The following is a 27,684-nucleotide window of genomic DNA, read 5'->3' on the forward strand; positions in this document are numbered from 1 at the left end:
CGACTCACTAATATTTAGTGGTTATGATGTATTGCTAGTTGCTGCTCATAATTTATAAATATCAATAAATTATTAAATTGATATTTAATTATGATTTATATTTATTATCAACATGTTAGAAGCCTAATGGCCTAATGGGTCACATACATTAAGTGACATGATTGAGATTAACTAAGGGTAATCAATTAAGTTGGACTTCATTAAAATATATCAAAATAAAGTGGAAAAATTAATTAAGTTCATAATGACTTAATTGAATAAAAATACAAATGTTGTATCTAATGTTACAATTTAGTTTGACTATATAAATATGTTAAGTTAGCCAACTAAAATTATGATTTTGTTTGACAGAAATAAGATTCAGTAAGAACTTTTGGTCTTTTTATTTTAAAAATAAAATTTACCAGCACAAGTAAAATCCTATCATTGAGAATATCTTATTTGGTCACTGTATGGATTACTATTAGAGACCAAACACTTAAGTGGCTAAAGATTTGACAAATCCTAAAAGAGAACATTTTGACTGCAGAATTTTAGACTATCTTGTTTTCTTTTTGGGTTACTTGCTTCATCACAAGCGTTTTTAGATTTAATTGGCTCTTGATTACGATATTATGTAATAGTTAAATTTAAGAATGTTCATAATTAATTTGAAAACTACATGAAAAACATAAACATTGATCTTATGGGATTCAACTGTTTCTTTGGTTAAATACATATTTTATTTGTCCATTGCATTATGTTTTTAGTTTCATGATTAATTTTATATTTGAACAGGAAATTGAATCCTAGTAGTAATAACTATTAGAATAATTGTAATTTATTATTTGTTGCAACTTATCATTTAATAACTTTATATTATCCAAAAGTAAGAAACTCAATCATCTTGACTCACTTTTGAGTACATATATACTTTGATTCCAATTGTATTAATTTAGATTTAAGTACCATTGATCCTATTTTTCAAATTTAAATCGTTTTATCCTTAAAAATTTTAAATTTTTATTATTATGAACAATTGACTTGAACTTGTATATAGTTCTAGAAAGTTACATTCATATTCCAAATGAGGTGGAATATTAGAACAACAATGATTTTAATTGATTGATGACAGACGCATAAGAAAACCACACAAAGTGCTTAATCTAACTTTTTATGTTGTTGGTACCAAGTAAGGTACATACTCTTTCAAATAAATTAAGACTAAATTTGCCACCAAGGGACATGTTAGTGTAGAAGGCTTTTGTTTGAGGAGACTGGATTGCTAGTATGTGATTTTAGGTAGACAAATTATAACATTTTCAATCCATGTGAGAATAAAGTCTCAAAATCTGTAAAATATTACCATACTTAAAATTATATAGCTTGAATTGTATGTTATTTGCTTGATTCTCTGTCCCATTTGCCATCACTTTGAGAGACAAAAAGTATGCCAATTTAATCAAATGGTTTGGGATGGATTTAAAGTAGGGGCAATGAAAGCTATTATTAGACTTAAATACCATCACTTTGAGAGATAAAAAGTATGCCCAATTCAATCAAATGGGTTATAAGAGGGATTTAGAGTAGGGCAATGGAAGCTATTAGACTTTAGTACCATCACTTTGAGAGATAAAAAAGTATGCCTAGAGATGGATTTAGATTAAGGGCATTGGAAGAAATAGTAATTAATACTATTATTAAAATCAGTTTTTGAGTTTGATATTGTGAGTCAAGTGATATCAATTTAGATGATCAAATTTAATTAAATTACATAAAATTTTATAAAATAATTAAACATCATATAAAATTTTTTAAAATTGTTTTTTTATTATTTGTGCTTTTTTCTTTTATTTGACATATACATAAAAAGAAAAAACGTACCCTTGTTTGCTCCACAAAAACTGTCTCTCACCTTCTTCTCTCTTATTCACACACAGTGGATGTGCACAAATCCTAGGAATTATTTAAAAGAATGTTACAAAATTTTAATTCTAAAAGAATGTTATTATAAAATTGTTGCTAATAAGATATACTAATTTTTATTGGATTTAATATATATATATATATATATGAGAGTGACTTTTAATTTTGAAATAAGTTCCAACTGAAGATTGATCGATAGAAGTTGTTAAATAGAAAATAAAACTATTTTTAAAATTTTCAAAATTGAACTTACAATTTGAAGATGAGTTAAAGAACTTATCATTAATTAATGAAAAATTAAATTAAAAATCAAAATTACTTATATTGCTATGGTGCCCTTGTAAAGTTTATGACAATAAATTTGAATATTTAATTTATTACATAATTTGTCAAATTGTTAAATTTAAAAGTAGCTCATGGCCATAGGCTATTCCAGGCACGACCCAAATCATGTTGGGCCTGACTGTGCCTCTCTCGGCCCACATGCTCTGGGCTCATGGGCCTGGCTGTCTCTTCCCTCCCCCCTCCATATCCCCCTCTCAGAAAATTCAAAAAAACTTTCTTTCCCGGCAAACACCGTTTCCGTGGAAAGAACAAGAAAAATTCATCTAAAAAATAGTGTTCCTTTATTTTTCTCTTTAATTCCTTTTGAAATTCGATCTTTAATTTTCTCTCACTTGGGTTTCCTCCGAATCTGCCCAAATTTACTTTCACATTCTCCAATTTTCCCCATTAAAACCAAAAAAAAAAAGGGAAAAGAAAATACAGAAGCATGGAATCAGTGGTGGCGACGGTGAGTGGGTACCACGGCTCGGAGCGGTTCAATCTAATCAAGCTCATCTCTCATGCCGGTGCCAATTATGTTGGCTCTCTGTCTCAATCAACCACCCATTTGGTTCGTTTCCTTATTCTTCTTCTTTTTTTTTTCTTTTTGCTTTTAATTTGATGGGAAAAAGTCGAAAAATTGAAAAAATTTGATTGTTAGGTATGTTGGAGATTCGAAGGAAGAAAATATGAACTTGCTAAGAAGTTAAAGACGATAATCGTAAATCATCGGTGGTTTGAAGATTGTATAAAGGAAGGGAAGCGTTTGCCTGAGGCTCCGTATATGTTGCAAAGGTTTTTACTTATTTGATTTTTAATTTTTGAGAACATTTTTCTCTGTAGATCTATAAAAGTAGATTGTTTTAGTTCAGAGGTGTGGAATTATTCTGGTTTGATTGGGTGGTTGTGCTGGAGGGATCGGTATTAAGGCTGTGATTGGTAGGAAGCAAGGAAAGTGGTGGAAGGAAAAAAATGGGTTAAAAAGGGAAAAGGGAAAAGGGAAGGAAAGGAAAGAAATTTGTTTTTAGCTTTCTATGACGGTAGAAGAGATGGAAAAAGAATGAAAGGAAATAATTGAGGATAAAATCGTACATAAAATGATTGATTTTAGCTGAATGAGCATTTTCATTCTTTGATTACGGATGAATTGAATTTTTAGGAAATGAAAATGCCCATTTTCCCCTTACTTCTGCCTATTTACTTTCTAGGAAATGAGGGAAAATATCTTTTTTATTTTTATGTTTTCTTTCCATTTCCTTTCCTTTATCCCTCTTTCCTCCTTTCAAATGTAGTGTAAGCATTTGTTTATTTGACCCATGAAATGCCTGAATTTACTTTCAAATTGGAAAATGTTAAGGAGTGGCTATGTTAACCAGTTAAGGTGATTTCCATTTATAGAAATATTTTTGTATGTAATGGATTGTTTGGCCTAGAATTTGGTGAGAGCAATGCATTGAATGAAAGCATATTTCTCAAGTTTGCACCTTAAATCAGTTCCCCTAAGCAGTCCTTAATAGAAGTTGTCAAATTTTTTATGATTGTGCTAGTTGGTCACTGCTTAATAATATTTGAAGTGTCAGAAATGGTTGAAATGAGATGGTGTTGGAGTCATACTTGTAGGTTTTGATTTTCTTTGCAGTGGAAAAGAAAAGGGACCTTTGTTGCTGGAGATCCATGATCTTGCAAAGGGGGATGCCTTGACTAAAAAATGCAAAGTGTTTTCAAACAAATCCAATGTTCATGATGATGTTAGAAATGAAACAATTGATATTGGCTGCGGAGGTTCTGGCTTATCTGGTTGGTCCAAATCTGCATTGTTGGATGAGGTCATTACATAAAATTCCCTTCCTCATTGCCTTCTCTTCCTCCCTCACTCTTTTGTTATTTTTTATTTTTTGTGAAAGGCTCCCTCCCTCACTCTTTTCCTGCTTTCTTTCTCTTTATTACACACCCCATACAAATTCTTTGTCCAGATAAATAATGCTTATTTCAGATAGACAACTAAAAAGAACTTTGATTGTGATGTAGCATTTTTGGATGATTGTTTCATTTTCATGAATGCATGATGAGGTCTTCATTAGTGACTTGTAAACTAATATGAGACCAATTTGTAGCAAAGGCAGAATCATTGTACAAAAAAGACCAGATGATTTTACTTATTGTCATAAACTAGTACGTCAATCAATGTAATTTTGTATATACTGCTTGTAAGATTGTTGTGGGCCTGTGGTTTAAATTTTTTATATTTAATAAACTTCATTAATCCAAGATATGAATTTCAAGCAACAACAGTAATAATGCGGTGAGGTACCCTCTACATTTCACTGTAAAGTATGTCAGTTGAGTTGATGCCACTGCATGGTTGAATTAGTAACTCTGTTCTGGCCGAAGGAGAGTAACTCTGTAAATGTTTTTTTTTTTCTTTGAATTGTGGATTTGTTGCACAAGCCCTTTCAGGATTAAATTGATTAAGGGCTTTTGAGTTGTCCTTGTCAGAACTATAAATTTACGTGTTTGTCTAGTTGATAGACTAAAGAAGATTTTGCTTCTTGAAACCTTTGTTTTGATGGTTTTTGTACATGAATTTATGAGTGTGTGCATGCATGTGAGAGTGGATGGAATCAAAAGGGGGAATGTTTTGTTAGTTGAATTCTGAATTTTTGAGTTGTAAGTATCTGTATTGAATATTAACTTTAGGTATAAATAATATATAGCAGCTTGACAGCTTTGCTTAAAAGAGGCTGTATAGTGTTAGCACTTACCATGGATGTGTGTTTGTTTTGTTTTAAAGCTCTGCTTTAAAGCATTGGTTTAAGCATTTTTCTGCAGCTTTTTAGTACTGATTCTTGATCTTTATATGTTTTTCTGATACTTTTAATTTTGCAGAGTCTATTTTCAGGGCTTGAGAAAATCAAAGGTTGTTCCTCTAAACTGAGATCTAAACCATTTAGAAAATCTTCGAAGGAGGAAAATTGTTTTAGTGGTAGAAACTACTTTCAGGAGATAAGTTCATATGGATTAGATAGGAAAAAGGTAATGAGTGATATTATCTTGTTTTTTCTGTATTCAAATTCTTCAGGATATTTTCTAAACTTGACTTTTTTGTTACAGGGTTATTTATAGTCTTAGTTGTTATTTTAACTTTTTTCACGGCCATTATTAGAAAATGCAGTATTCATTAATTATCGTTGTAACTTGTTCACATAAAGCATTTGCTCTCACTCATTAATCTTTGACCTTATGCAAGTTCCAAATGTAACAGGGTAAAAGAAGTCATTTTTACTGCAACATTTCCAACATACTGAGTACTGTCTCTTAGACTAGCTTCTCTGCACTTGCTTTCATCACTGTATCCATGATTATGTGAACACAGTTAATAGATAGAAGTATGTACATGAATTTATTGAAGACAAATTAAAGGAATAAAAGGGACTTTAGGATATCTCAATTAACAAATGAGTAAATTTGTTTGGATCCGTGGTTGGCCATTCTTTGTTGGGTGAGCATTAAACACTAATATCATTTGGAAATACTCATCATACAACAGACAATTTGGACAAGGGGAGGTAGTGCCTAATGAGAGATATTGAAAATTTTTTGTTCAAGAGTATTTTCTGAGCATAAGTTACTGCACAAATTGTCCTGTTAAAAGTGATTTTGAAAAATGGACCTTATGATATGTAGATCTGTGGCTCTTTTGTTCACATAAATGCAACTGATTTGTTAACTGGATAAGATTATATAAGAATATTTCAAAATTCAAAATCTTCTTGATTATGACTCTATTAACATCTTCTCGTTCTAAATTGCTCACTATATATCTTCGGCATGCAAAGTCATCTAAAGATAAAATCACAGGATTTCCTTTTGCTATAATTTTTCAGTTCTTGAATCCTATACTAACTTTAGTTCTGATTATTCCTCTGATGATATGGGTCTTGGTAGGTGATAAAACTAAGCCATGTCTTATTCAGATATATTGATAGGTTATTATTTGTTATAGGTTTCTTTTCTAGTTTAAGCATTGGTTGTTTAATCTTTTCTAGAGACAACCAGTTAGATTCTCTTGGCTTTAGCTTAAATTTTATACAAAAGCGGAGCTTGAACTTTTGTATGTGATTGTATGACTTTTAAGGAATAATTTCTCTTCTCTGATTTTATTGTCTTCGCTTCTTACTTTTCTCTGGTTGAAAAGCATGGACAGTCAAGTTCTGATGCTTCTATGCCTCCTATGAGGAACAAAAGGAAGATCTCAAAGAACAAAGAGCTGAATGCTCATTATTCCACTCACTTGATGAGGGAAGAAAGAAACATTCATAATGGTAGCAGAGGCACTTGTTTGGCTGAATCTTCTCAGAGAAATGGACGGAGGCTCGTGAAGAATGTTAATAGAGAAATTGTTGTGTCTGGCCTTTCAGATTCTGAGCAAGAGTGCTATCCACCCAGGGTCCATGAGCAATACAGTGGAGTTATATATCCATCTGATCACTCACTTGATCAAAGGACTGTTAGTTTATTTGAAATTGGAGCACCATCTAGTTATGACTTCAGTAAGCATAGGGGAGTGGATGAAGAAATTGAAGAAGTTGAGGAGATCAAATTATGGAACCATCAACTTCCTTCCACAAGTTCAACTTTGCCCGTAAAGGATGCACCATCCGTCTCTGAAAGACCTTCACCGGCTGGGTGCTTTGATGTTGAGAAAGAGAGCCAAGATGTTGGTCAAATAGAGCTTGCTTCCAGATTACCCAATTCAACAGAATTATCATGTGTTATATGTTGGACTGAGTTTAGTGCAACAAGAGGGGTTTTGCCTTGTGGACATCGATTTTGCTATTCATGTATCCAGGACTGGGCTGACCATATGGTACACATTCTTTTCATCTGCTTTATTTGCTCCTCCTTTCAATTTCATATATATTATAGCTGGCATTCCTTCAATTATCATTAATATCCTTCATGAGAATCTGGGTTTGATATGATTATACTTTGTTTAATAATTTGTTTATTATATATACTATATGACGTTGTAATCTCTTCTTGATTAGCTTATTTTCTATCTTGTGTTGTAAACAATCATCTTTGCTGTATGCAATCCATTCTGTTCATGTTTTTGACCATTCTCTTAATTGGGTATTATGGTCCTATTTTTGTCACTATGTCCAAGCATTCGCCATTTACACTAATGTTTGTTCATTTTTTATTTTGAAAAAATGGTGGTCCAGGTCACACTGGCCTGCTAATTCAAAGCTGATTCTAATAATTAGACATTTGAGTTTGCTACTCCCTAAATATCTTGCTTGTTTCCAAATTAAGAAGTAAATACTGCAAATTTGTGCATTCTCTTGATCTTTTGAGACAATTATTTGGAAATAACATTCCAATGGAATCAAGTGTTTGATTTATCAATCTCTTGGTCCTTCTTTTTTCCCCTGTTTCTACCAACTATTTTTGGAGAATAAGAGAAGTAGAAAAGAAGCCTATTCTTTTCTTTTTATGGTTTGGAACTACAAACAGCTTGCTGTTTTTCAAGTGTCGTTAGCTTGAATCTTATATCATGATTATTTGTTTCACATGATCATTTTTTTCCTATGATGCATGCAGATTTCAAGGAGAAAAACTTCAACCTGTCCTTTGTGCAAGGCAAGTTTCATGAGCATCACTAAGGTGGAGGATGCGGCCATCTGTGATCAAAAAATTTTCTCCCAAACCATTCCACGTGCCACATCAACAATGGATGTTTCTATTCTTCCTGATCAAGAAAGACCTAGTTTTGGTGTTCAGGTAGCTCTAATACTAGAAAATCTCTTTTAGGCTTTAACTCTTGGTCATTGTTTCTGCATTTTTTGTGGAAGTAAATCATGACGCTATTCTTTGGAATGGTGGCTCTGCGTGATAGCCCTTTGGAATTAGTGAAATAGGCCACTTGAGTGGCTGTGGGGCTTGAAAGTTTGAGTAGAATCCCCCTTTTCTATGGTTAGATGGGTAGAAATCCTAGATTTTCAAGCTTAATGCTCTCCTCTTGTATCCGGGAAAAAAAAAAAAACAGAAATCAGGGAATCGCAGGTACCATTTTTCTGTTCTTAACATTTATGCTATTAATGTGCATAAAGAAGTCTAGCAGAAAACTGTATGATATGTATTTGACGAGAATTTGGTTGGAAAAAGGACAACCAGATGGGATAGAGGTTTGGAGAGGACACAAGGGGCAAAGACAATGATGACATGCGAATGTGCATATGCACATGCTGGCATACACATTTAGGTACCATTCTGTGAATGCCCCTCTTCAAGAATTGATGCCATTTCTTTTTGTGAGATTTATGGCGCAACGAATTTTTTTAAGAGATGTTCAAAAATGTCAAATTGTTGTCAAAGCTATCCAAACAAGTCTTCTACTTGTGAAACACCTTTTTCCTCTGTATACTGGAAACTGTTTGCATTACCAATGGATGTGAAAAGTAAGATCATTATCTTGCAAATAATAAGCCCAGCAGAGTTAGAATTTGCAGTCTTTAACTCCCTGCCACCATTGCTACTTTACATTTCATCCATTGGTATTAGTTGCTTAGTCTTACTGGCATTACTTTCCTTTCTTATGGCACTTATAATTGATTTTCCTTAACTGATTGTGGCTTTTTTTTTTTCCGGGCTTTTAATAGTCTTCATCAGCTTTTGTTTGTGTAAAGTGCCGTTGTCGAGAACCTGAGGATCTTCTTGTCAGCTGTCATCTTTGCCAGATACGAAACGTCCATACATACTGTCTTGATCCTCCCTTATTACCATGGACCTGCATTCACTGCAAGGATCTGGAAAGGCTCCCCACTTATTCCTTCTAATATAGATGTCTTGATACTGATAATTCATCTAGAAGATGATCATCTACTACTGCAGCATTCTTTTTACCTTGAGTTGTCTATAACATGATGCTGTATTTTCTGTAAAAAAGAATCCTTTGTGATGGTGGTTATGCTAGCTGTTTTTTGAACCAAAGGTTCTTGATGCATGTCTGGCAGATTTGTCCTGTTTATTCTTACTCGATGGCACATCAACTGGAAGAATCTCCAAATTCTCTGTTAGTACCACATCAGCATGATGTGCGATAATAAGTTTTGGAATAAGCTGCAAGGAGTTATATCGCCCTGTTTTTAATGAATGGGTAACATCTTCCATTTTTACCCTTTTTGCCCTGTTTTTGATGAATTAATTGTGTTGATGATGCTAGATGCATGGCCTGTCTTGCCTGTGTGATATTTTGTGTTTGTGGTATACTGGTTGTGATACACGTGAGACATGTTTGGTTATCATTTGCTGGCTGTGGTTCCTGTTGTATTGAACCCTCTTGAACAGTTGGGAATTTTGCTGGATTAGTATGGGAATTCTGAATTGGAATGTTAGGTTGCCTTAACAGTGTAGTAAAAATAAGTAACTCTTAGAAGAATTGTCAACTGCACCAAGTCAGATATGGTTTTGGTCCAAAGAGACCAGAATGGAATCCTTGGATGACGGACGGTTAAGGAGATTCTAGGGCGATAATACTTTTGGTTGGGTATTTGGACTGTCTATAGGAAGATCCGGGGGACTTTTGAAGGCTATAGAAGAAATGGGTTGGTGGACAATGCATTGGATGACCACAGGGCAGCAGATAGCAAAGGAGCCCAGAAGTGGTATTTCATGGATGCTCCCGAGTAACGATGAATTAAAATATCACGTTGATGGCTCTGCGGGAGGCAAACCCGGCGGGTTGTGGTGGCGTACTTAGGGACAGTAATGGCTGTGGGCTATGTGAAAGACTGTATTTTTCCTCTGGCTCACTGGAACTATTAGAATCTATGAACGGATTGTAGTTTTGTATTTTTTCTCTGATGGTTTGGCGTCATTGGCGATTAGTCTGACCTGTCCAGTTCATTAATATCAACTGTGAAGCTGCTGTAAGCTTATCTTTATTAATAATATGAACTTGTTTGAGCAGAAAACAAAGTTATATCACCCTGGCATAACAGCATGATATATGGTCATCTTGCAATAATGAGTCAATTTTTTGCAGTAAGCAACACCCTTGTCTTCTTATTTTGAATAATTGAATTTTTATTTCAGCGCAGGAATTCTGCTACAATATTTACAAGCTGGGGAAACACCCAATGAAAAGCACCTGACAACTAACTAGGAGGTCATACATAGATCATTTTGGAAAGTACATTAATAGGAGAAGAACTAGTACAATAAGGAAGAACTAATACATGGTCTAGAGATGGCTTGCGCTTTCAAATCTTCAATACCAAACTTGAATATTTATTTGTCTGCAACCAAAAGAAAGAATCAAACAAAATTAAAGAACCAGCATCGGATCATGAGGAGGTTGTATCAACTTCTTATCACCCAGGCTTGCTTTCATGCTTCGACCATCATCTTTGCCCCCGTGAATATCATCATCATCGTGCACCAGAGATGCTTGCGCTTTCAAATCCTCAATATCAAAATTCCAGGCGCTAATTCCTCTTTGATACTGACTCTGCGATGTAGCTTCTTGTTGTGCAGCCTCTTGAAGCTGAAGGGGTTTCACAGGATTGCACAGAGGTGGCATAGGAGCAAATAATTTCTTCACAGAAAGCTCAGGAGGCTTTGCATGCTTGAAAAACGAGTGCTTCAATAATTTCTCTGCGGTGGGTCTCTTTGTTTGATCTTTCACCAGGCACATCGCAACCATATCTTTGAAAAACTTGGAGAACTTCTTATCACAATCTTGATCAAGTCGTGGAGGAGCATTTTGTATGGTCATCAAGAGAACCTTCATGGGTGGATAATTGGAAAAAGGTGCATGACCATGGGCCAGCTCTAATGCTGTTATGCCGAACGACCATATATCTGCCTTGGAGTTATGTCCAGTTCCTGGCTGCATGACCTCCGGTGCCATCCAGCAAGGAGTCCCCACAAAGGTATTTCTCGAACATTGTCTGTCTCCTGAATCGAACATGCAAGCTGAAACACCGAAGTCGGCGAGCTTAACTGTTCCATTGTTATCAAGCAGTATGTTCCCAGCCTTGACATCCCGATGAATATGTCCTTGTCGGTGAAGATAATCCAAAGCCTTAAGAGTTTCCTTAAGAATGGAAGCGATAGCAGCCTCTTCAAATCCATCGGGATAAGCCGTTTTCATACGATGCAAGCAGGAACCCTTCGACATGAACGGCATGACGACCCAAAGGTTGCGGTCAACTACGAAGGAAGAATATGCCCGAAGAACATTAGGGTGATCGATCAATCTCAGTGTTTGAGCTTCCCGACGTACGTCATCCAGATTAGGACCGCTGCAGCGATCAAGATCCAAACACTTGACAGCCACGACGTCCTTTGAAGGAAGATAGATTGCTTTGTAAACAGTAGCAGTGGCGCCATGTCCAATTTCTTCAAGAAGCTGGTAATCGCTAGGGTTCGCTGAGTGACTCCGAGTCCCTTGCATTTTCCCCATTGGAAAACCAGGCAATCGCGAGTGATAGAGTAGTCCTTCAAGGATGGCTTTTTCTGTTTAAGAAAGAGCAATAAGATTAAGAGAATAGTCCTTCAAGGACTGGCTTTTTCTGTTTTTATAGTTTAAGTTGGTGAAGTTGTCTTGATGGTGTATCCTTGCTGTTGTAAAGAATTAAAAATTTGACATTAATTAAAAAAACTTTTATATATTTGAATAATTTTTTAAATTAAAAAAAGAGACTTCAACCAATGCAATGACTTTTATCAAACCATACTTGTGTTATTTGATTAGGATCTAAACACTTGAGAGCCAAACATCGTTTGAAGGAACATAGATTGCTTTGTGGCCAATTGCTTGAAGATAGATTACAATTGCTTTGTAATCGCTGAGTCCATTCCATTCTTGCCATTGGAAAACCAACCAAGAGAAAGAAAGCAGCAAGAAAGAGTAATAGAACGGTCCTTGTGAATATTAAAAGGGCTGGCCTTTTCTGCTTTTATAGTTGAGTTGGCATATTTATATACCGCCTTGAGTGTATTAAATATATTTTTTTAGTTTTGGTATATTAATATGCTAATTTTCGAACTGCTAAATAAAAGATATATTTTTTTATAATTGAAGGAAGAAGGATTCCAATCTTACTCTTTAGATAAGGAAATTATATAATCTAAAACTACTATAAGAAGCTATTAAGAAATGAAAAGAAAGATCATTTCAATTTTATATTAAATATTTGATTACATTTAATTGTACATAATAGAATATTATTTTATTTAGAGATAAATCATGATATTATAAGTGGTAGATTAATTTTGGTATAATACTTTAAAATTAAAGTCATGAAATAGTTAAGAAAATTTTAATAATTTTTTATTCTTCTATTACGTTCAATCAAATTTTTTTATTTTTATTCTAGATCAAATAATTCTTTATTAATGGTTAACTAATTGTTATTAATTTAAATTGTCACTTGTCATTTTATATGCACATAATGTTGATGTGGAAGGTAAAAATTGTTACATGACCATACCAATCATGTTACATCGGCAAACTACGTCATCATCTATTGTAATATATCAATATATCACATTAGCGTCATGTAGTGTAAAATAATAAGTGACATTTTGACTTAATTGACTATTAGTTATAAACGTTTATTTGACTTAAAATAAAAATATAAAAATTTGATTAAACACAATAGAAATAAATACTTATTTAACAACTTGACTAGATGTCTAGCCATTTCAATGAGACATTTCAAGACCACAAAGGTGATTAACTACCTCTTCTAAGAATATCCCAAGAATTAAATATATTTTCGATTCATAAACAATTTTATGGACATTAGTTCATTGATTAGTTACAAGGAATAATACGAACGCATTTACATAGAAACAAAATAAAATAAGAGAAGAAAGTGGGTAAGTTAGATGATTTTATTTCACCATGTATTTCATGTGCGTAATTTTTTTTTTATAATTGAGAGAGGGGGGATTCGAATCCTACTTTTTAGACAAGAAGATTATGCACCAACCAATGAAACAAATGCTCGGGTGCGTAAAATTAATAATATATGAAGTAAGATAATTCTCATCTTATATATCTTGTTTGGTATAATTAGGGAATGATTTTCTTCTTTTCATTGATTAAAGTTAACTGTATCTATGCATTGAATACTAAATATAAAATTTTAAAGGAATTATATAACCTTGTAGAGGTAAAAAAAAAATAGACATAAAACTAATTAGGATGTTATTGTCATCTCTTTCTCCCTTGCACTTCTTCCTTCATGTAATGCACATATTCACGAAAATTGCCCGTTCAATGCCATATATCAGCTTGGAGATTCAATATCGGACACCGGCAATTTGTTTGCTGTTGGATAGTTTGCTTTAAGAAACATAAAACAGCTCTTTTCATGATTGGAGAGATTGGAACGAATGACTGTACTTATGCCTTATTCGAAGGCAAGACCCATGAAGAGGTTAATGCTTTAGTACCCCATGTTGTCCAAGCCATAAAAAAAGCCGTCAGAGTAAGTTTTGTAATTAATAAATGGGATAATTACACTACGAGCCTTATAATAAATTATCAAAAATTTGATATTAATTCTAATTTGTTTGAAAGTGACCAATTAAATGTATAATTTTAAAAATACATGATTCAATTGAAATTGAAATACTTTTAACTCTTATAAGGTCATTTTCAAATGAGTTTCAAAATCTCAATGGCACATAACTTAACAAACATGACAAATATAGTCATATTTCTTCTTGTCAACTTGCTAGCTAATTATCAGTATCTGGGTCATTTTATTGATTTGCAGAGAACCATTGACTATGGTGCCATACAATTAATTGTTCCTGGAAACTTACCAATGGGCAGTTTGCCTATCTTTCTTGCAGTATTTCAAACCAATGATTCTACTGCTTATGATAAATTTCATTGCCTTACTTGAATAGCTTGTCAATGTATCACAATCATCATCTCCAACAAGCCATTGAAGAGCTACAAAAAAAAAAAAATCCCAATGTGATTATAGTCTATGGTAACTACTATCAAGCTTATCAGTGGCTTTTAAGCAATGCTAAACTACTTGGTAATTCTAATCACTTTGGCCATTACACATAGAGATATATTTAGAATGTGTTAATTCTATAAAATACCATTAAGCTCATGATTATTTCTGACTTCTTTAATTATATCATTTGAGTCTAAATAGGTTTCCATATCAAATCGATACAAAAATCTTGTTGTGGAACTAGAGGAGATTATAACTTCAGCTTGATGAAAATATGTGGAGTTTTTAGAGTGCCGATGTGTTCCAATCCTGATAAGAGTCTTGGTTCTCATTTGACACAAGAGGCTTACAAATTCATGGCAAGATGGCTCATTTATGACATTTATCCAAAGCTTCAATGCAATTTCTCAACTTAGTTCAGTTAAACTTTTTGTAGTCATTAGCTTAATTAGATTTGTAGGAAGGGGGTGACCTTTTCTTTTTCTTTCTTTTTTTTCGAGAAGCAAAGATAATGATTATATAACTATATTAAAAGAAGGGGATAAGTATATCCTTGTACCAAGTAACAGATTCCCAACCATCCAAAAAAAGAAAAAATGCCGCAGTGAATCAACGTATACAAGACATGACTATGCATTGAATCATAACATGAAGCCTTTACCTTGTACTTAGCAGATCTATCTACAAAGGCAACCAATGAGAGAACAAGTAAGCTATGAACCACAAAACCTCCAGACTAAATGCAAAAGGACCAGATTGAGCAAACATAAGCACAAAACAAGCAAGAAACACAAAAGGATGGTTCAGTCTGCATGATTGACCCAAAAAAGCTCTTTGGTTCTAAGAACACCTTTTTTAGCAGTGAGTCTACCTTTTCATTGGCAGAACGGGGAATGTGTGTAATTTCCCACGTACTAATTTTGCCAAGAACAACGCAAGTTTGGATAACCAATTTCCTTAATTTCCAAGGAACATCATGAGGATTGAAGATCCAATTAACAACATTACAATTATCACATTCATGGAGGAGAGTGTGAGAGGAGCACCACTTGGACGTAGCAAAGATTATCGTTGCTTCTTTAACCGCTAGCAGCTCAGCCTTTGTAACGACCCCTCCTCAGTCGCTACCGGAGTTCGAGACCTCCGAGAGATCTCGCCAAGTCCCGAACAAGCCTGAAAGAAATTTCTCCATAACTCATTGTACACATTTACTAATCCGTATTATTATTTGAACCATAAATATTTTTATAATTTAAAATTTCACAAGAAGCATAACCATTAAATTTTGACTTTAAGTCATGATATCACAGTTAAATACATTAAGTTCAAGAATCTAAAATTTATGTTTTTATCAAAACTAATATTTGTTTACATAGTAAAACCAAAGTACTACAACTCAATCTCTAACAGCGGAGCGACTCGGAATAAAAGGCCATGAGATGCCTTTACCTATTTGCGGTGGGCTGAACGCGCTGATGATTACTCGTTAGGTCGATCATTGTCTGCAAAAGAGGGAAAAGAGGGGTGTGAGTCTCACAGACTTAGTGATCATCGGCTCCGTGAGTAGGGCGTAGATGAGAAACAAGCAAATAGCAGATCAGTTGATTATAAAAATGCAAGATTTAAAAAAATAATTTATTTCAAACGGGAGTGTGTGCCTTACATGAAAAATCGAGGATTTCTTACGCATTGTAAACACTTCAATTGATAAATCAACCAAGGTAGATAAAAACTTTGCTATAAAACCGATCAATAACCTTATTCAAGTCAATCATTTGAAATATTGAATTAAAATAATTTTACATAAAGAAAATTTCGCCGTCAAAATCAATTGACATTTTACTTAAATCAAATCAGTATATTTGGCAAGCTCCCATGAAATCAAATGTTAATCAAACTCATACGTAAATAAAAAATCACTTCGCACCCGAGGAGTTAAAATTCATTTCACCGTAAAAATAAATGGAGCTGTAGAAAAACCGTTAATTTTCGTTTTCACCATGCAAAGAAATATGAGTTTGAAAATCCAGAGATGCCACTCTCAAGTAGGGAATGAAAATAAACCCGTGGTCCCGCTATCACGTAATAACATCCGAGAGCATCGCTTCACCGGATTCCCATGTGCCATGGCAGTCTTACGATGTTGGCCGACATCGGAGAATCAAACGGTCGTAACCATGAAATCATCTGGTGGCCTAGCCACACATACATATATCATAAGCAGTGGCCCCAACCACGCTTAACCGCCTGTCGGTGACCCAATGGTTCTCTAGCTAGAGCTCACTCGTGCACGAGGGTCACACTTAACCGATGTGACATCCGACCTACTCTCGAATTTCTCGATTTAAAAAAAAAAATTATTTTAGAATCACTTTATGTCCTTGAAATCTCGTCTTAAAATTATTTTCAAAGTATTCAACATAAGAATTGATAAAATCTATCATTTTCTCAAAATATATTTATTCATGAATTTCAAAATAATAATTCACATGGTGAATAATCAATATAACCATGAATGCACACTACACAAATATAAGGCACAAATTTTGATGTAAAACAGTATAAAGGGCTTGTTTCCCGTTTTTCTAAACACTTTACATATAATTTATACATATATATATATTCAAACCGATTTCTAAACGTAATTTGCAACCACAATTTCCTAAGATTGCTACCAGCACATGCTATCCACAATTTTCACATTTAAAATAAATTATACGTATAGGTATATATATTTACAAAAATTTTAAAATTGACACCCCCTACTCACCTCACAATAGCGGGATGTTACGTCGCTATTAATTCAAAGACATATCAAGCTACTCCTTCTTACCAGTAGTTCGTTATTTCCTTCAGCCTTTCACCACAGTGCACCATTTATTTTTTTCTCCTAAATATTAAAACCCACTTAATTAATATATCTATTTTTTTATTCTAACATCATTATTATATATATTTTTATTATTTTCTTACCTTTATTTCCCGTTTCTTCCTCTCTCTTCTACTCGTTTTTCTCTTCCTTTCTTCTCCCTCCTTTCATGCACCAATCGACTGCACTTTCTTCCTCTCTTTCTCTCACCGTCAGTAGCACCCCAATACTCAGCTTTCTCTCTTTTCTTTCCTCAAAATCCAGCAGCAACTTAGCTTTCTTTTCCCTTAAAATTTGCAGCAAAAATCTCCTCTTTTGACTCCTCTAAGTGGTAGCACAAAATCTCTCTTTCTAGCTCACTCTTTCTCTCTTTTTCTTTTCTCCTTTCTTTCTTTGCTTCTCTCGTTTTTAGCCGGCCTTCTCTCCCTTTTTATTTTTCTCCATATGCTGCTGTTAAGAAGGAAGAAGAAAGAATGATTTTCATGTGGAAGGGAGAAAAGACCGGACATGACAACTTTTGTCCTTATCTCCCTCCTTTCATTCAATCTTTCTTTCTCTTTTTACTCCTTGTCGGCCCCTACCATCATTCACCATAAAAAGAGATAATTTCTTATTATTTTACTATTACTTTGACTCTTAATAAGTCACATGCAACCACATCCATTCTTATCTTCTCTCTTTTCATCCTTGTTTCTTCTTTTCATTATTCTATTCTTTCTTTCCTATTTTAAAATGGCCGGCCCCCCACTCTTTTATGTCTTCCATTGCTTGTTCAATCACTTCACACAAATAAATTTGCTTGACTTTCGTTTTTGCTTAGTTGACCGGCCTTTTCAACATTTGTCTTCATCATCACTTTAATTTCAATTTCAATTCCTTTTGTTCCTCAAATGGCCGGCCACTACTACCTAATTCATTATTTTAAAAAAAATTCTTACTATTATTATATATATATTTTTATCTCATAATTTAATTATTTTATTTTCTCAAAATAATAAAGTTTACATATAAACTCTCCCCCACTTAAATTAAACCTATGCCCATTTTTCATATTAATTCCCGTAATTGATAATATTTTATTTTTAAAATATTCTTTTCGTCCGTAATCGCTCTCCGACACCTAAATTTACATCAATTGTCCCTTTGTCTTATTGATAGGTCTTGTTGACGATTAAACGAGGATACGGGGTGTTACAGCCTTGTTGGAGTCTAACACTCCACTGAACTTGGAGAAAAGAATAAGCACCTCACCACATTCATTTCTTAAGATTTCCCCAATGCCTGAATCTCCTGAGCAGCCTTTAAATCCCCATCTGTGTTGAATTTGAGGCATATTTAAATAGGGATGGTCTAAGTATTTTACTTTTTAAGTGTCTGAATTTTTTGAGGAATAGCTCCTTCATTAGGCTGCCTAGCAGGATTGCATATTGGGACACTAACCTCCGACCATTTAGCCTTCATCCACCATGTGACTCTAATTTTAGTAACTTTCAAGAGGTGCTCGCCATCCCATAATTTGCCTCTAAAAATAGTATCATTCCTACCCATCTAGATAGTCCATAATATGGCATAGCAAGCCATTTTCCATACTGACCCATTCTTGAAAGGGCTAATAATGTCCAACCAGGACAAGAAACGGACTAAGGGATCATTATTACCTAGTGAATATTTCACATAGGACTTCATCGTAGCCACGAATTTCACGTTTTGACATAGGTAAAAAATAAATGTCATACCATTTTAACTTATTGTTTGCAGAGAAGGCATGTGGTTACCTCATCGCTTATAATCCCCATGTTCACAAGAGTGCTTTTAACAGCCAATCTATCATGTAGAATTCGATAGCATGGAACTTCGATTATAAAAAGGGCAAGACTAGTCCAAATGAATTTTCAGTGGTCATTAGTGGAAGGCTTAGAGAGGGTTACTCGGTGATAGAAGGATTTGAGTGTGTATTCACCTTCGGAAGTCCCTTTCCAAACAAGCTTGTTATTGAAGTCCCTGTGGAGATGTTGATCATTGAGCAGGTTGTTGAAGCACTCCCATTGATCAAGCTCCCAGCTAAACACATTTCTCCTTAGATTAATCTTCCAACTCTAGTCTCTATCAACCCATTTTCCAAAATCAGCAATGCATCCCACCTTTTTAATGGCCAAAGTATAAATTCTAAGAAGGCTTTTTTAAGAATAGCGCCATCCACCCATTCATCTTCTCAGAAACTAGTACAGGAACCATTCCCTAGCGACATTCCCATTCCTTCCATCACATTCGGACAATAGTCACATGTCCTAAAGAGTGGCCTAGTAATAATTTTCCAAATTCCAAAGGTCTTGATAGGGTTACCAAGCCTAAGAATGAAGCTGTTTTAATCAAGATCAGATTTTGCATCCACAATACGTTGCCAATGATTGCCCGACTCATTACCATAATGCCAGAGTCACTTATTAAGGAATGCTTGGTTTTTCAAGCCAAGTTTCACAACTCTAAGACCACCAAGATCATGGGGGTTACATATAATGGACCAACTAACATGATGCTTTTTGCAAACGAGATTGGGGCCTCCTCATAAAAATCTTCATTGAATCTTCTCAATCGTCTGTCTAACGTTGGTTGGTATTTGGAATAAGGACATAAAAAATAGTGACATACTACTCAAGATAGACTTTAGGAGTGTGATCCTGCCGCCCATGGATATTGTTTTAGTTTTCCATGAGCATAATCTACTCTCCAATTTTTTTATGATTGGCTGCCAAACATTGACTGAATCTGAAGTAATGCCCTAGGGAAGACCAAGGTAAATGGAAGGTAACTTACCTATTTTGTAGTGGATCATGCTAGCCCATCAGTTCACCAAATTGTAGTCAATTCCAATACCAAAGAGGGAGCTTTTCTGAAAATAGATTTTCAAACCTAGACTACTTGAAAACATCACAACAAATTTTTATTTAAGAGGAACAGAGGGTTAGGTTCACATAGAATTACTATGTCATCCATGTATTGAAGATGAGAAACAAATAAGCTAGAAGAACCAACTCTAATCCCCTTCATAAGCTGTTTATCTACTACCTTGTACATGAAACTCATTGGAGACATCTTCTCCACCATTATCTATTTTGAGAACCTTAACTTTGGAGCTTGTTTCAACTTCCACCTTAGCTTTGAATCTATGAAATAACTTAAAGACTTCAAATTTAGCTCTCATAAAATATATCCAACACCAATGAGTTTTGTCATCAATAAAAATCAGGTAAAATCTACTGCCATTCAAAGACTTTACCTTCATTGGTCCTACTACATCAAAATGAATCAAGTCAAGTCTATTCTTGGCTCTATAACTGATTGCATAGGGAAAAGGGCTTCTTGGAGAGCTTCCCATATTGACATGCATTACACACAAATTCTTCACTAGTTAACTTTAGTAAGCTTCTTAGTGGACCAGAATTACTAACCTGTTTAAAAGGTTTGTAATTAAGGTGACCAAGCTATTTATGCAATAGATTTGTTATATTTGAATCAGTTTCTTTTGCTTGCAAACAAAACTGATCAACATCCATTGTAAAACACATTTTGTGCATTGGAATTGTTATTAAATAAGAACTAGAAGGATCAAAAATAACATAGGCATTATCTTTAAATAGTAATGTATAATGGTTTTCAACTAACTATCCAGCACTCAATAGATTTGAAGTGATTGAAGGTACTAACAAAACTTCAGATATGTACCTGGGACCTGTGGATGTATGAATTTTAACACTACCTTTGCCAATAGCATGAAGGTAGACTCCATTTCCTAGTTTAACCCTCGACTGGTAATTCTTGTCTAAGTTAACAAAGACAGCTTTAGTTGAAGTGACATGGTTTGAACGCCTATTGTCCATCAATCGCTCATGATTATCAACATCATATACTGAGTTTTCCAAAGCCATGAATAGAGTCTCTTCAGGTTTAATAGTAGCCTCAACTGTTTGAAGAGCTTTATCTGTAGTAATAGTAGTCTTATTCTTGCAAACTTTCTTTATATGCCCCAATTCATTACGAGCTTTACACTTAGCATTAGCTCTAAACCAACACTATTCTTCAAGGTGATTTTTCTTTTTGCAGTAAGTACAAATGTTGTTCAATTTTCTACCTACGCAAGTATACGTATTGTAAAGATAATATAGTGATGAGTAGAGTGTCGATTCCACAAAGAATTGAATTAATTCTTACTGTTAACTACTAAAATTAAAACACTCTAATTTTATCTAAATAATTAAAATTAAAATGGTAGACTAATAAAATAATAGCTAATCTAAAATATGTTAGCAAAATTATTTTATTAACTTCTAGTGATTACTAGACCTAAGATTATGATATCCCTCAATACTTCATCTGAATATTATCTCTCTCTCTTAACTCAGTTTAATGGATTAAGTTGCTAACCTAGAGTTTTAAATTATTTACAAGTCTCTGTCGTGTTTTTCATAAAAATATCTCTCAATTAATTTACTATATGTCTATATAAATTAAATTGAAGAAAGATTCATTAAGTTCGTACTCTAATCTTGGCTACGTATGGCTTATAGGTATATGTCCACCTTACATGCAAATCAAATCACCTAATCAACTAAGTGTATTCAATCATATGCTATTCTATTCAAGGTTTACCTAAATCTTCTTCGTCAAAGTTTAACCTAGGTTTCCAATTCAATCTAATTGGTGGCTAGTCAATCAGAAGCATTAAGAATAGAATCAAATAAACAACTTAATTCTATCAAACATAAGTAAACGAGAGATAAATAAATCAGACTATGTATTAAGTTCAATAATAATCTTAGATTAATAATTTAGTTCCCCATCAAGTCACACATCATCATCAAATAAAATTTAAACATTAAAAACAAAACCAAGAAAATAAGAGAATAACATAAAGATAGAAAAAATCCAAGAATTGTATTCTTGATCTCCAAATCTCCTTGAATCCCTCAAATTCTTCTTAGCTTTAATGACTTTGTGGCTTGACTCTCAATTGTCAATTTGGTGTTTCGTTCTCTCCTAAAATTCCTCCTAAATATTATTTTTACAGGGTTTTGAAGTTAGGCCAAGTTGGGTGAAGAAAAAAGTCAATTCCAATTAGGATTTTCTCATCAGACTATGTGGGCCGCAGCCTACTACCTCCAAAGCTGTGGCCTGGACCATTTAGATAGTGGAAATCGTAATTGTTCTATGACTGCTGTAGTGCTCTAAATTCGACAAGATTTTTGACCACTTTTCAAGCCGAATTGACTGAAGTAGTAAACATAAAAGTTGTATCTTTTTCTCTTATCTTTCCAATGGTCTAAAACTCATCTTATATGGAGCTTTGTAAAGAGAGTTATGGTCCAAATAACGAACCATGTGCGGTAGAAATTTACACCTTGAAATTGCTCTTCTTCTTCCACTAAAATTCTTCTTTCATCAAACACTTACAAAAGCACAAATAAATCAATAACAACCTATTTTAATAACATTAACACCAAATTGAACATAAAATTAACTAAGATTGGATTGACTCACCTAAATTAACTAATTTAAAATAATTAAATAAAATTTACTAATTTCTATGCATTACTATAAGAACTAAGCTAAATTAATATCAAAATTAAGTTCCAATAACTCTATATTAAAGAGGTATCAATGAACTTTGTACTTACTTTTCCTAGTTGAAGATTAACTTGCATGTAAAGGCTTTTTCTGTTTGTCTCTAGTAATCTTCTTGTTATGAGTATTTGCATTTGTTTTCCTTTTCCTTGTAGCAAATAAGGCATTCTCTACATTAGCCTGCAATCGAGCTATTCTCCTTTGCTCTGTGGCTTTGAGTGCATTTTCTAGCTCAAATACTGTGAGTTATGACAGATCCTTAGTTTGTTCTAAGGAAGTGATCTTTGCTTCAAATTTCTTAGGTAAATTGATGAGTATTTTCTAAACAAATCGAATTTCTAACAAGTCATCCCCAAGCAGTTGCATTTGATTTACCAGATGACTGACTTGATCAATATAATCTTAAACAGATTGTGTCTTCTTCATCTTGATAAGTTCAAACTTTCTTTGAAGGTTTTGAGCTTGCATTTGCTTGGTTTTAGTTGTGCGTATATAATCTTCCTCAAGCTTAGTCCATGCTTTCTTTGCAGTTTTGCAACTCATGATTCTACTAAATATTTTCTCAGACACGACTGCTTGAATGAAGGATAAAGCCCTGTAACGCTTTGTTACTTCTTTAGAGTACTATTGGATCTGATTAATTGTTGCATTATCCCTCAGTGCAGTAGGTTGTTCTTCAGTTTCAATGGTTGTCTAGAGGTCATAACCTCTGAGAAAAGCCTCCATATTGACAATTCATACTTGATAATTTTTGCCATCAAACATTGATGGAGACATATGAGAAGCTGAAGGTGAAGACATGCTGAAGAGGTTGGAGGATGAAACAACAAAGAAAGAAGAAAGATTCTTGGTTCTTCAAGTCCAACTAAGATCCTAAAAATGCTCTGATACCATGTTAATGCAAAAGAGACTTGAGAACAGAGTATATGAAAAAAGAAGAGAGTAGAGAATGAAGATAGGATTTGATATTCTTTCATTAAGAAGATAAAACAAGGCTTATATACCTTGTTTACATGAAGAACACAAGTAAATATGTTTAACAAATGTAAAACAAGATTACAGGACACTCACATGTAAAGGGACAGCTCAAAACAAACATTAAAGCTTTAATTATAGTACAACAAAGCAAAATGATACAAACTAAGAAAGCAAACTTAGTTAAGGGTCAAACATGTGTTGCATGCATGCAAGTGTTACTTCTCTACATTCTTTGCCCGGGAAGGATCATTATTTGTTTCAGAAAGAACTTCACCAGATAGGTGCTCTGATGGTGAGAAAGAGAGCCAAGATGTTGGTCATATAGAGCTTGCTTCCAGATTACCTATTTCAATGGAATTATCATGTCTTATACATTGGACTGAGTTTAGTTCAACAATAGAGGTTTTGCTTGTGGACACTTATTTTGTTATTCATGTATATAGGATTGGGTTGACCACAGGGTACACATTCTTTTCATCTCCTTTATTTGCTCTTCCCTTTCAATTTCATATATATTATAGCTAGCATTCCTTCAATTATTCTTAATATCCTACACGAGCAGCTGGGTTTGATATGATTCTGCAGTCATGGATCCCTTTTGTTGTTGGCCATCCATTATCTTGCAAAGGGGATGATACCAAAATATGTAAAGTGTTTTCAAACAAATCCAATGTTCATGATGATGTTAGATATGAAACAATTGATGTTGGCGATGGAGGTTCTGGATTATCTGGTTGGTCTAAATCTGCACTGTTGGATGAGGTAATTGCATAAAATTCTCTTCCTCATTGCCTTTTCTCCCTCCCTCACTATTTTCTTGCTTTATTTCTCTTAGTACACACCCCATACAAATTCTTTGTCCAGATACATAATGCATCTTTCAGTTATACAACTAAAAAGATCTTTGATTGATGGTGTACCATTTTCGGATGATTGTTTCATTTTCATGAATGCATAATGAGCTGTTTATTATAGATCTATTGATATAGTGACTTGTAAACTAATACGAGACCAATTTGTAGCGAAGGTAGAATCATTGTACGAAAGGACCAAATGATTTTACTTATTGTCGTAAACCAGTATGTCAATCAATGAATTTTAAGCAACAATAGTGGTAATGAGGTGAGGTACCCTTTACATTTCATAGTAAAGTATGTCAGTTGATTTGATGCCACTACACAGTTGAATCAGTAACTCTGTTCTGTCCCAAAGACAGTAACTCTATAAATGTTTTTTTTTTTTGCTTTCAATTGTGGATTTGTTGTGCATGCCCTTGAAAGCTTTGCTTTGATGGTTTTTGTACATGAATTTATAAGTGTGTGCTTTAGGTCTAAAAAATAATTTAGCGCCCTGACAGCTTTGCTTAAAAGAGGCTTTATAGTGTTAGTTTGTTTTGTTTTAAAGCTTTGCTTTAAAGCATTGGTAAAAGCATTTTTCTGCAGCTTTTTAGTTCTGATTCTTGATCTGTATATGTTTTTCTGATACTTATATTTTTGCAGAATCTATTTTCCGGCTTGTGATGTTAAGAAATGAAATTGTAATAGTCTCCATATATTTACTTTCTTAAGTTAGTGTAAATCATATTCCACTAAAAGTGGATTTCGGATTCTAAGGCTTAGAATTACGTAGAACTGATTGAGATATATGTGTATAGTTTTGTATTCTATAAATGACAAACGCATTCAGCCAGCTCCCTATTATTCCTTCTCCAAGTCTGCTTTTTATTTTCTTAAGAAGTCTGTTGTTTATTTTCTTAAGATGGCCTGTTTACTTGATTTCTTAAAAAATGGCAGGTAAAGATCAAACCTCATCAGAAAAATCCCATTTTAAAAATTCAAACACCACCAACAACAGTTTCAAAATAGATCCATCAAACCCATATTTTATTCATCATTCAGATCATCCCAGTCATCTGCTCGTTCAAATCAAATTGAATGAAGCCAATTATCCGTCCTGGAGTAAATCTATGATTCATGCTTTCACAGCCAAGAACAAAATTGGCTTCATCAAAGGATCTATTGAGCCACCTTTTTAGACAAATCAACCTGTAGAATATGCTCTATGGAATCAATGCAACAGCATGATTTTCCTGAACTGATTGTGCTCTTTGTTTGGGGCTTTTAATAGTCTTCATCAGCATCAGTTCGCATCAAGTGCCATTCTCAAGAACCTGAGGATCTTCTTGTCAGATACGATACATGCAAACATACTGTGTTGATCCCCCTTTATTACCATGGACCTGCATTCACTGCAAAGATCTTGAGAGGCTCCCCAATTATAGCTCCTAGTGTACATATCTTGATACTGATAATTCATCTAGAAGACAACCATCTACCATAGCAGCATTTTTTTGACCTTGAATTCTCAACATGATGCTATATTTTCTGTATTTAAGTATCCTTTGTATCGCTGGTTATGGTCGCCGTTTTCGGAACCAAAGGTTCTTGATGCATCTCTGCCAGATTTGTCCTGTTTATTCTAAAAAGACGGCACATTCTGTTAGTACTACACCAGTATATGATGTGCAATTATAAGTTTTATAAGTCATATTTTTCATAGTAAGCTGCAGCCTTATTTTTTGAGATAATTGAGTTTTGAGTTTTTATTTCAACATCCAAAGGAAGAATTCTGTGAAAATGTTTACAAGCTGGGGAAACACCCAGAAAACAGCAGCTAACTAACTAACTGACTAAGCTGGAATTATGACCCAGCTCTTACATAGATCATTGGAAAGTACAATAGAAGAACTAATACAGGAAGCTGCAGTCTTATCACCAAGGCTTGATTTCGTGCTTCGATCATCATCTTTGCACTCGTGAATATCACCATCATCATCATCGTCATGCACCAGAGATGCTTGCGCTTTCAAATCCTCAATATCAAAATTCCAGGCGCTAACTCCTCTTTGATACTGACTCCGTGATGTAGCTTCTTGGTCTGCTGAAGGCATATTCTTCAGAGCGAGTTGTGCAGCATCTTTAAGCTGAAGGGGTTTCGCAGGATTCGACAGTGGTTCCAAAGGAGCAAATAATTTCTTCACAGAAAGCTCAGGAGGCTTTGCATGCTTGAAAAACGAGTGCTTCAATAATTTCTCTGCAGTGGGCCTCTTTGTTTGATCTTTCACCAGGCACATCGCAACCATATCTTTGAAAGACTTGGAGAACTTCTTATCACAATCTTGATCAAGTCGTGGAGGAGCATTTTGTATGGTCATCAACAGAACTTTCATGGGTGGGTATTTGGAAAAAGGTGCATGACCATGGGCCAACTCCAATGCTGTTATGCCGAATGACCATATATCTGCCTTGGAGTTATATCCAGTTCCTGACTGCATGACCTCCGGTGCCATCCAGCAAGGAGTCCCCACAAAGGTATTTCTCGAACGTTGTCTGTCTCCTGAATCGAACATGCAAGCTGAAACACCGAAGTCTGCGAGCTTAACTGTTCCCTTGTTATCAAGCAGTATGTTCCCAGCCTTGACATCCCGATGAATATGTCCTTGTCGGTGAAGATAATCCAAAGCCTTAAGAGTTTCCTTAAGAATGGAAGCGATAGCAGCCTCTTCGAATCCATCGGGATAAGCCGTTTTCATGCGATGCAAGCAGGAACCCTCCGACATGAACGGCATGACTACCCAAAGGTTGCGGTCAACTACGAAGGAAGAATATGCCCGAAGAACGTTAGGGTGATCGATCAATCTCAGTGTTTGAGCTTCCCGACGTACGTCATCCAGATTAGTACCGCTGCAGCGATCAACATCCAAACACTTGACGGCCAGGACGTCCTTTGAAGGAAGATAGATTGCTTTGTAAACAGTAGCAGTGGCGCCATGGCCGATTTCTTCAAGAAGCTGGTAATCGCTAGGGTTCGCTGAGTAACTCCGAGTCCCTCCCATTCTCCCCATCGGAAAACCAGCCAATCGCGAGTGATAGAATAGTCCTTCAAGGATGGCTTTTTCTGTTTTTATAGTTTGAGTTGGTGAAGTTGTCTTGATCGTGT

At 34.5% G+C, this 27,684-nt stretch overlaps 3 protein-coding genes, 1 long non-coding RNA gene and 1 pseudogene across 4 annotated transcripts; 2 read left to right on the top strand and 3 right to left on the bottom strand.

The window, feature by feature from the left end:
* On the top strand, positions 2,453-10,090 carry LOC18594264. The gene is made up of 7 exons (XM_007021770.2): positions 2,453-2,800; positions 2,891-3,024; positions 3,869-4,055; positions 5,116-5,262; positions 6,425-7,096; positions 7,834-8,013; positions 8,892-10,090. The coding sequence occupies exons 1-7, from the start codon at positions 2,678-2,680 to the stop codon at positions 9,066-9,068; spliced, it is 1,620 nt and encodes a 539-aa protein (XP_007021832.2). The 5' UTR covers positions 2,453-2,677; the 3' UTR covers positions 9,069-10,090.
* On the bottom strand, positions 10,559-11,698 carry LOC18594265 (serine/threonine-protein kinase fray2). Its single transcript, XM_007021772.2, has one exon. The coding sequence runs from the start codon at positions 11,696-11,698 to the stop codon at positions 10,559-10,561; it is 1,140 nt and encodes a 379-aa protein (XP_007021834.2).
* Positions 12,930-14,635, top strand: LOC108662754 (annotated as a pseudogene).
* LOC108662888 lies at positions 14,829-15,730 on the bottom strand. The gene is made up of 2 exons (XR_001928744.1): positions 15,669-15,730; positions 14,829-15,392 (listed from the first exon to the last, which is right to left on the bottom strand). It is a non-coding gene; the product is annotated as an uncharacterized LOC108662888 (long non-coding RNA).
* Positions 26,375-27,589, bottom strand: LOC18594267 (serine/threonine-protein kinase fray2). Its single transcript, XM_007021774.2, has one exon. It carries the CDS (start codon positions 27,587-27,589, stop codon positions 26,375-26,377), a length of 1,215 nt encoding a protein of 404 aa, XP_007021836.2.

The sequence above is a fragment of the Theobroma cacao genome, chromosome 7 (assembly GCF_000208745.1).
Source record: "Theobroma cacao cultivar B97-61/B2 chromosome 7, Criollo_cocoa_genome_V2, whole genome shotgun sequence".
Lineage (NCBI taxonomy): Eukaryota > Viridiplantae > Streptophyta > Magnoliopsida > Malvales > Malvaceae > Theobroma > Theobroma cacao.